The sequence below is a fragment of the Squalius cephalus genome (assembly GCF_949319135.1).
Source record: "Squalius cephalus genome assembly, chromosome: 14".
NCBI lineage: Eukaryota > Metazoa > Chordata > Actinopteri > Cypriniformes > Leuciscidae > Squalius > Squalius cephalus.
Window position 1 is genome coordinate 31,981,060 of NC_137135.1, and position 10,585 is coordinate 31,991,644.

Below are 10,585 nucleotides of genomic sequence, written 5' to 3' on the forward strand. Positions count from 1 at the left end.
TTCACACTCACTTCCAGAATTACAGTAGCCTTACCATCATGTTCACACAGCAGCACACAACGCCTCTTAACTTACGCTTTCTCTCAAAATGGGCACAGGAGAAGCTATAAGTCAATACATGGGAAAACAAAGTAACTTGCATTACTTATTTGAAAAAGTAACTCAGCTATTTTGTTGTAAATTTGAAAGTAAATTACTTTAGTTACTTGGAAAAAGGAATCTGATTAAGAAACTCGCGTTACTTGTAATGCCTTAAATGACTGTCCGATTGAAATATCATCAACAATGTGACAGAGGTCACGTGAATCTGAAGTTCTGTTATCACATGCACATAACTAAAATAACTCAGAATTTTGCTTGCAACATCATGTTTTTTCACGCTTCCTTACGTTCTTTCTTTTGTTTTCATCTCTCTGTGCTTTATCGACATGCAATTTCATTCAACTAGTCAAAACGCACCTCAATAAACAGGGCCATAGGGCGATCAATTTACAGCTCATGTAATTAACAAAAAAATATTTTTTTCTAGATGATTGGAAACATTAATGGATATAGGTATATTAAAACACACTGATTGTGCCAGTGAGCTATAGGTATTTAACTTATATAAAACATTACTTAAAAAACATTGAAGTCTCAGCACCTGACGGGAGACAAGCATATTATGTGGAAACAACAACGTTCGGGGTGTGCAAAAAATCAGATAGCCTAACTACCTGAGACCGCAGGTTAATTTAAGACCTTTTCTTGCTGACTCCTCAAGTTTGGTTAAAACCTATGATTTCCAACCCATGGTTTCACCCCCACCCCAACTCAAAGTTGAGCATTTTGATTGGATGTTGTGTCTCCCAGCTCACACCTTTTTTTACACTTTTGTTTGGCAAATGGGGGGGGGGGGGGGGGGGGAGGCACCCTGCAGTTTAAGAGGGGGTCACCAAAGTTAGAGCTGTTTCTTACCCACCTTCTTGCTCATTCAGCCTGTTGCACTTTTGTGCACACGGGTCAGTTTATCAGGATACTTTGAGGACTGCACAGAGACCTGGAAACACTGTATTTTGGGATTTTCAGGCCTAGTGAGTGGTGAGAACCACTCATGTCCCTCAAGAGTGCATTTTTTTAGCCTTCTGCACTGACATAAGAGCTATTTCTGCTATCTGAGACAAGGACTTTTTCATATTTTTATTGACTTTAGCCAGTTTAACCTTAGGAACAATGGCTTATTTACTAGTTATACTAGTACTGATGCTAGTTTCAGTATCTGAGACATTTCATTTGGAGAACATTGGTCGTTTTGACTGGCAGAAGAGCCTTCGACCAGGTGAGGGATGCCCTAAAAAGTGCCACCCTGAGAGGTGCCCAGATGTTAGGCAGCTGCAGGGTTGTCCAGCCGGGCTGGTTCGGGACCAGTGCGGGTGTTGCTGGGAGTGTGGGAACGATGAGGGGCAACTGTGTGACCCGGAGCCCCGGTCCGGGTCTTCTTTCTACGGGCGCTGTGCTGAAAGTTTGCGCTGCAGAGCTCCTCGCAGAAACCCCACCGGTGAGCCCAGAGCCGTCTGTGTGTGCAGCAAGCAGGAAACACTCTGCGCTTCTGATGGAAAGACATTTAAGAATATATGTCAGTTTCGGGCAGCCCAACACAAACAAGGCAAAGGTCAGACGTTGACAATGGTGCACCACGGACCCTGCAAGACAAGTGAGTATCTCTGAACAAACTGATTACTTCTTTATATATATATATATATATATATATATATATATATATAGGCTATAGACACACACACACACACACACACACACACACATACATATATATATATATATATATATATATATATATATATATATATATAATGCATGTATATGTATGTGTGTATATATAGGCTATATATATATATATTCCCATTATTCTCAATGGGGGTTTTCATTAATGCAACTTTCTATACAGTGCATTTAACTTTATTATGCTATACAACATGTTTTTATTTTATTCCATTTAAAATATAGCAGCACAACAAATACTACCATGATGTATAAACACTTTACAATTCATATATTTTTTAAAATTAAAATTAAATAATTACATATTTCCCCGGGTTCACGGACAAGGCTTAAACCCATAGTCCAGATTAAAATGCACGTTAAGCTGTTTTAACTTTTTAAATCTTAAAATATATCAGTGCCATTGTTTTGTCTCAAGATGTTGAGTTGTTTCAATGTTCAATGTTTTGTTTTGTTGTTCAATGTTTTTTCTAAGACACGTTTATAAAAGCTACTTAATGTTCTAAATAAAATAAAGCCTAATCCTGGCTTAATCTAAACTCTGTTTGTGAAACCGGCCATTATATTAAATTATATATTCACATGACAATAATGAGAGTATGATTTTTTGCATTCATGTAAGGAGAATTGGGTGGGGGTACTACATTGTCATAAACATAAAATCACAATGCAAAAAATTAATAGTCCTAAAATGCTTCATTTTCTTTCAACACAACATATTTATTTATTTATTTTGCCGTAAAATGTGGCCTGGACGTTTCTTGACAGAGATTTACCCCTGCAAATACTTTTCTTTTTGCCATTTGATTTTTTTTTTAGTCTAAGTAGGCTACTTGACTTGTTTGCTCTGCTACCTCACCTAAAGTAAAGGCTGCATCATTTTGGTATGAATACATCTGCTAATGTAAATGAATATATATATAGATGTAAATGTCCTCTCAGGAGGAACCATTGTCATGGACAGGGTCTGAGTGCCAACATAATCCCCTCATTTAAAAGTTTTGTCATGGAAAAGGCCAAATGAAAACCCATTTGTTCAACTGTGGGAATAAAAATTGAGCCATTAGGTTTGTATTTACCTTACCGCCATGTTTAAGATTAGCAGCTCGTAAGTGTCCAATCTCACACCTTAAAATAATTAACTGAGCTAACCAAACACAGCACAAATGGCCACCGCAAATACAGAAGCTGGTGTGAAAGAACCATCCACTAGCAGAGATTTGCTTTGGGATAGGCTACTTTTTAACTTCAAATATGAATGTTATGTTTTATTTGACTAATTTAAGTTCTCATTATTCCTCCCTTCCTATTCAAGCTTGTGCTATTTTGAACAATGGCTGAAATGTTGTACTACTAGCACTTCTCGTGTTTATGATGAATCGCTTGTATTCCTCAATTGTATGTTGCTTTAGATAAAAGCCTTTGCTAAATGAATAAATATAAATGTAATTAGTTCCTCTAAAGTTCAATGTTTACATCTTCTGCACACTTTACAGAACCAGTTATCACTTACGCTCCCCGTGACATCGTCACAGCCAAAGGAAGTGATGTCGTCTTTTCTTGTGAGGTGTCGTCGTATCCACTGGCTTCCGTCCAGTGGAGGAAAGAGGGGGACGTTATTTCTTTTCCTGCTGATGATTCAAGCACGGCTGTACAGGTACGTGCGCATGCAAGTGAACAATAAAACGGGGAAAAACATTTTATAGCAACATCCTACAAACTGTCATCAGAAATGCTTACAATGATAGTCATATTCTTTAGTATTTTTCATTGCATTGTCTCTATATAATTGAAGCTTTAACAGACCAACACAATTAAATTCTCACACCAGGTTTGCATTCTAGTCACAGTTCTGGTTTTGTTAAATGTGCAATGGTGTGTTTCTCGGTAATGACAGGCCCGTGGAGGTCCGCGGAGGTTTGAACTGACCGGCTGGCTCCAGATTCAAAGAGTCGGCCCGAACGATGCAGGTGTGTACACATGCACCGCCAGGAACGCCTTCGGAGAGGTGTCTGCCTCCGCCAGATTACAGGTTACACATGGAGGTATGTCTGAGAACACTCATTCAGAGACACAGACACGGCCTTTAGAAAACAAGGTCAGAGGTGAACAAGCTGAAAAAACATGATCGTTGAGGCTGCTTCCACACACTCACAGACACAAACCCCACTGTTTAAGTGTTGTACGCACACACTTATACCTGGAGGAATATGCTATTGTTCAGAAGCTGCTTGTTCATAACTCGGGAGACTTGGTTCCATCGATAATGTTTCTCCTGAAATTCCTAGGGAGAAATAAAAATAGACACAAATGAGTCCGCCTAGCTCAGATAGTTTGGTTTTGGAAGAATTTATATACGATGACAAACATAGTTAATATTTTAGCTCTCCGACTTTGATTTCAGATTTTGGTATCTTAGCAAATATGAGTACAGCGTTCTGAAACGCTGAATATGAGACTTCTGGGGTATTTTTCTCAAAAGAAAAATCCGAAAGATTATATATGTATGTATATATATATATATATTAGTGGTGGGCCGTTATCGGCGTTAACGCGCTGCGTTAACGCGAGACTCTTATCGCGCGATAAAAAAAATATCGCCGTTAATCTATTCTCCAAGTTGGGATGGGAGCTGGCTCAAGCTACACAAGCTATGATGACGCAATCTACCCGCGGCCGCGAGGAACACCCGGCTGGAACGCATCATATTCGTCGTCAACTTAAGTAAACACGGCTGAAAGTGAAAGCTGGTGTAAAAGATCGGTGGAACATCCATTATTTGGACTTGGTTCGGATTTAAGCCGTCCGACGTTAGACTGTGGTGTAACAGTTCGGTAAGTTAACACACGACTAATCCGTTCTACCACCTCAAATTCAAAACGAAACATATCACTGAATACCAGCGCGCGCGTATTATTCCCAATATATCTTAGTGGTGTAGCACATAATCTCTTTTTATTAAAAGCGCCCGATTTTAAGAATCGTTGTTGTGTTTCTTTTTAACTGAAAATACATCAGTTAGACAATATTCTAATTTTAAATTTGGGGTTTCATAAGCTCCAAGCCATAATAAACATTAGACCTACTTAAGTCTCTGCAGCTAGTGTGCTTACATTTTATTTATCTGCAAAATTATGTTGTATACTTACAGTTTTGCACAATATATGTTCTCAAAACTACATACACCCTTTCAAAAAAAAAAAAAAAAAAAAACATTTAGCAGTTGTTTAGCAGGGTCTGTGTAACCTGTTCTAAAATGGTTTTATTATAATATCGTTATCGCAAGAGGCTGCAATGTATATCACAATATGGATTTTAGGCCATATCGCCCATCCCTAATTGATAGCCTATAGTAGTTGATAATAACATAGGCCTACCTAATGTTGCCTACGGACGGTAACAGTACAGTAGTAACATTTTACAGTCTATGAGTAGAACAGCTTTCTCAAGCAGTTTGTGATGCATTTTGGAAACAGGAGATGAGCCCCTGGTCTAATGCGCCACCTGGCTTGAGAAACCCGTTCTCAAAGACTTAGGCTACTTTTATAGTCATTATTTGGGTAGCGCACATATTCTGAATGCCTTCGGCAGAATTTAAATGAGCCATTTTAATCTAGATTAATCTAGATTAATTTCAAAATTAATCTAGATTAATCTAGATTAAAAAAATTAATCTATGCCCACCTCTAATATATATATATATATAATCTTTCAGATTTTTTATATATTATATATATATAACTTTTTTATGATTAACCAGTTTCATGTTAGTTGACTAGTATTTATCTTGTGCAGTCATGAAAGTTGATATCCTCATTTTATTACAATGAAAAGTAGTTTTACACGGCAAAAAATTACTTTCTTCCTCAGTGTTTTTGTCTTGTTTTCCAGTGCAAATACCTAAACATTATTAAATTGAGACGCATTTACTTGAGAAACAAAAAATTACTTTCTGAAAAATCTATCAAAACTTAGAGACTTAGAGGCTAAAAACAAGAAAAAAAGTGAAGACACGTTTATTTTTCTCACCTCACTGGCAGACTTTTTTCTTTTCTTTTTTAAGTGTAATAAAGCCACTCAATTTAGTTATCTTGTGTCATTTTGCTTCTTAAGTAAATGTATCTTGATTTAAGAATGTTAAGGTATTTGTCCTGGAAAACCAACAAAAAGAAAATAATTTTTCAAATCAAAATTCAAAAATCAACATTTTTGCAGTGCAGTAACCTAATGCAAACCACAAATTCCCTTTAATTTGAACATTTTTCTTGTTTTAACATTGCAAAATATCCGTCCACACTGCAGAGAGAGGTCTGTTGGGTTATTCCTGCTCTCTCTGCGGTCTGTGGCGTGGTCAGAAAAGACATGTGAACGCACCAACAGTGGGAGCTGATCGATTCACATTGGCTATTTCAAAGCTTATCATCTCCTCATCGCTAAAGGTGAACTTGGCCTTTCCGAGAATCAGTCAGGGCTGACGATAACCGTACACCAGCCGAGGGCTTTCTGCAGCAGCAACGTAAAGGCTGGTGATGACAGGAGGTCGAGAGGGCCCTAGATGGGGGGAGATTTGGAAGGGAAAGGGAGAAGGGGTGGAAGGGTTTGTGTATTATGTGGCAGGTCGTTGCTGTGACTGTCTGGCTGTTATCTCTTTCTCTGGGGGGTCTGTTCCTTTATCTGCACCACCAGTGCCTGCCCCCCACCCCTCGTTTCCCGGAACGTCCCGACTGAAATGAACTCTGGGATAGGTGGCAGTGAAAGGTGACTCTGGACACAGGACAGACCTTTTCCTATAGTTTTAGAGAAAAAGAGACAGAGAAGATTTAAATATATCATGCGTGTTTTACAGGACGCTATGGGCATATTGAGAAAATGCTGAGCTTTCTAAACAAGTTTTTATTTTACTGCTTTTTATTTAGTGCGTTAATTAATAGATCCTCCTGCTGGCTTTTCAATGCATATTCACTCTGTTAATTAAAAAATATATATACTAAGAATTATTGTATATTATATTAATTATATTATATATAAAAAAAAAAGCATATTTATGATGCATCATAAATAATTAATACAATTAATCAAACTGTTTTCCCTTTGTTTTCCAGGTTCTCAGCTGAACAAAGAGTCCCGGCAAAAAGAAAACGGAGCTTATAGAATATCAGGCGAAGAGGAGAATGTCGATGACGAAGATTACGAAGGCCAGCCTAGTGGATATATGTATTTGTAGCATATAGATATTATAAAAACATAGCATTTAATCACAGATGTTTCTTATTATGTTTGAAATGTAAGCTCACCGTAAAATGTGTACTCTTTTTTTGCCTTTTATGTGTGGGCGTTGTATATAAATCCAAATAATTTCTATTCACTCTTGAGATTTGTACTTTAAAAAATAGAACTTAATTAAATAGTTGATTTACTCGTCGAGTCATTTATTGTCAGAAAATCTACAATATTTGCAAAGTGGTTTGTTTAGGGCAAACCTTTACAGCCATTATGCAAAAGTGCACGTGTGTGCCGGACTTCTCTAAAAGCCAAAAAAAAAAAAAACCTGCCATCGATGCTGCCGTGGCATGCATTTACCCCGAAACCATTCCCTGCTTTTGAATAAAACATCAGCATCGTCTCTCCTCACTCCTGGCTTCTCAAAGACGCTCAGCAGAGGAAAAAAAGCACCCAGGTTAAGTTGTTTGAAAGCTCTGGTATTAAGAGGCGTTTTACACTTAAGAAGTTGGTTTCGCTGGGTTTTCTCTTCCCTCCACTATTGATTGATGCTTAGCTATCAATGCATAATAGAAAAGCACTCAGGACAAATGTGGGGTTATGGCCTTCCAGGGAGAGAGCAGACCAGGCTGTTTCTCAGCGCCATTATTGCCCCATAAAGGATCCCCGGGGAGGGACAAGTTCCTCACATCAGCACACACCAAATACCCAATTAAAAAAGAAGACCTTTAAATTCTCTCCTCTTTCCTGGGCAGAAATCAATCAGAATTCAATCTGTTCGGCTAGGATTCCGACAGGCCAGGTAATTGCTCACCAGAGCTCGGATAGGTGACAACAGCTTCGAGGGGAGGCGGCGAGCCAATCAGGTGTTCTCTTTCAGCGCCGCTACTGTCGGTGAGAAAGCAATGATACCTAACGAAAGCTTATCTATACGCTTTCAGGATGCCTTGTATTTTTAGACTCGTGGTGGCAGGTGAGGACTTTCTTTTATAGGGATCAGGAAAGCGATACGACGTCGAGCTTTAAAATAAATGGATCATTTAAAGTAAGTGGCTCTCATATTCGTCTTCTTAAAAGCTCTTTGAAAATGAATTCCAATTTGGAATGATTTGTACTATAAGAGGCGTTTGTTGGGGAGCGCGCAACACGATTGGGTGAGCGAGAATGTGGGATAGGGAGGGAGAGAGAGAGATAGATGGATGAAGATGTGATATGGAGTTAGAAGAATGCAATTAAAAGCTGAATCATTCTCACTCCAGCGTAACTCTATCCGATGAGAGGAGAGCCGAGCCTCTTTCTCATGGCTGTATTTGTGTGGATAAAGCTCTCCCCTGGCCCTCGTTTTAGATTCGCGCTTAATGATCCCCACTCCGATGGGAGAGAGTGGGCTGCTGTCGGGATGGGAGACGCGATCCGGGACGCAGCAGTGCCCGAGTCCCTCTGGCCGGCAACACCATGTGCAGGGGTCAGCCGAGGTCAGAGGTCATGGGCAGAGAGCTGGGATTAATGGACATCTCAATAAAACGCTGGGTCAGGTTACTAGTTGCCCAGCCTGACCAAAACACACACACACACACAGGTTTACTTAGCTATCTAAATGTGGACAATTCCATAGACAAAATGGTTTTTATACTGTCCAAACTGTATATTTTATCCCCTGACACTAACCCTACCCCTAAACCTACCCATCACAGAAAACTTTCTGCATTTTACATTTTTAAAAAACCTTTAATTTCTTTATTTTTATATCGGATTTTACAAATGAGGACGTCCCTAAAGGGAGGTTTTTAAAGCCAGGTTTTGGTCCCTTCTGGGTACAAATTTGTCCCCAAAGTAGGTACACACACACACACACACACACACACACACACACACACACACTGAGTTTTCATGTTTTAAGGGGACTCTCCATAGGCATAATGATTTTTATACTGTACAAACTGTATAATCTATCCCCCCACTAACCCTACCCATCACAGAACACTTTCTGCATTTTTACATTTTCAAAAAATGTTTTAGGTCCCTCAATTTAGGTCCCCACGGTGACACAAGTGCCCATGAGTCAGTGTTTAAGTCCCCACCAGGATAGAAAAACATGTAGGGTGAATTCAGGTTGATTGGGACACTTTTTTCCCAGTCATCTCAATGGCAAAAAGTGTCTCAATCAACCTGAATTCACCCTACACACTCTCTCTCACACACACACACACACACACACACACACACACTTTAGACTCACCTCACCCGAGTAGAAGATAATGTGGTCATAATCTTTACTATGTATTTTGGCCATTGTACATTTTAAAAGATAATCTGAAGAATAAAATACATGGATTTATGAAAGCATCAACTGGATGATATAGAAAAATTAAAATAAAAAGTGGGCGGGAAAACATGTGGAAAAGACGTTTGACTTAATGAACCAGACATGACAGGGAATGAAGCATTTTAATATTGTGCTGGTCGATGGATAAGCATTAATATCCACAGCAGAGATGAACAGAGATCATATTGACTCCTGATGGCGAGTCTATGCAGTAAAACAGACTCAAGCAAAGAATCGCTTTTTGACTGATAATTATTTAGCTGATTTTAATATCTCATACAGTAGCCAAAAAAATCCATAGATATCTGGAGGACAAAACCAAAAAATAATTAGACCTAAATAAATAAATTAACTCGACTTATCCAGTGAATTTAATTTAATTACATTTAATTAATTATTTTGTTTTATTATATATATGTAGGCTAATAATAATTGTTTAATTAAATGTAATTATGTTAATTAGTTAATTATAATTATATAATTATTAGATGTTTCTGAAACAAAAAGGCAAGAAATACAAAAATGACAATTACATTAATTATAGGCTCTCTATATCTGATCATTTATTAAATAATTTCTGAATTTATTTACCTCAGTGTGCTAATTAGATCATGTCCTCATGTCTGGAGAAGCCCACAATCATGCAGTAATCATTTGTTCATGCTTTAATAATATCAAGTTGGAAACGGCAAAGAAAAGTGGCAGAAATGCATCATTAACACCATGAGGTGGCGCGTGCTGCTGTCTCATTCGCTCTCCGCTGGAACTCTCGCGAGAACTCCGAGCACTCTCAAAGGAACTCTCGCGAGAATTCCGTCCGCTGTTGGAGCTGCATTTAGGTGATGGATTGTGAGAGGCCTCATTAAGTCACGCAATGAGTGAAATATGTCTTTGTCTCCCCTTTGTCGCAAAGTAATAAAGGGACGCCGAATTCTTCAGCACAGCTGCACATTATTGCACAGCTCTCAGCTAAACGATTTTTTTTATCTCCTCTAATTGATAAATGACAGGATGAAAGGTTATTGTTGTCACGCTAATTGGAGATGGCGGTGAATTACTAACGTGGCTCATGCGTATTCTGCAACAGTCTGACTGGACTTTCACAGCCAGCTGCTCACAGACTGGCCAATATGAAATATCCACATGGGCATATAGAGGATATTAATTCTAGTGATTAAGCAACACTTGGGAAAAAATATAATATTTAGGCATACAACTAACTAACATGGCGTTAAGATAAAGCGTTTTGATTGCATGTCA

The 10,585-nt window shown here is 38.5% G+C and overlaps 1 protein-coding gene across 1 annotated transcript; it reads left to right on the forward strand.

Moving 5' to 3' along the window:
* Positions 1-1,239: 1,239 nt before the first annotated feature.
* Positions 1,240-7,003, forward strand: kazald2 (Kazal-type serine peptidase inhibitor domain 2; the record flags this gene model as incomplete). Its single annotated transcript, XM_079893214.1, has 4 exons — positions 1,240-1,693; positions 3,276-3,436; positions 3,677-3,824; positions 6,882-7,003. Exons 1-4 carry the CDS (start codon positions 1,243-1,245, stop codon positions 7,001-7,003), a joined length of 882 nt encoding a protein of 293 aa, XP_079749340.1. The 5' UTR covers positions 1,240-1,242.
* Between the last annotated feature and the right edge of the window lie 3,582 nt (positions 7,004-10,585).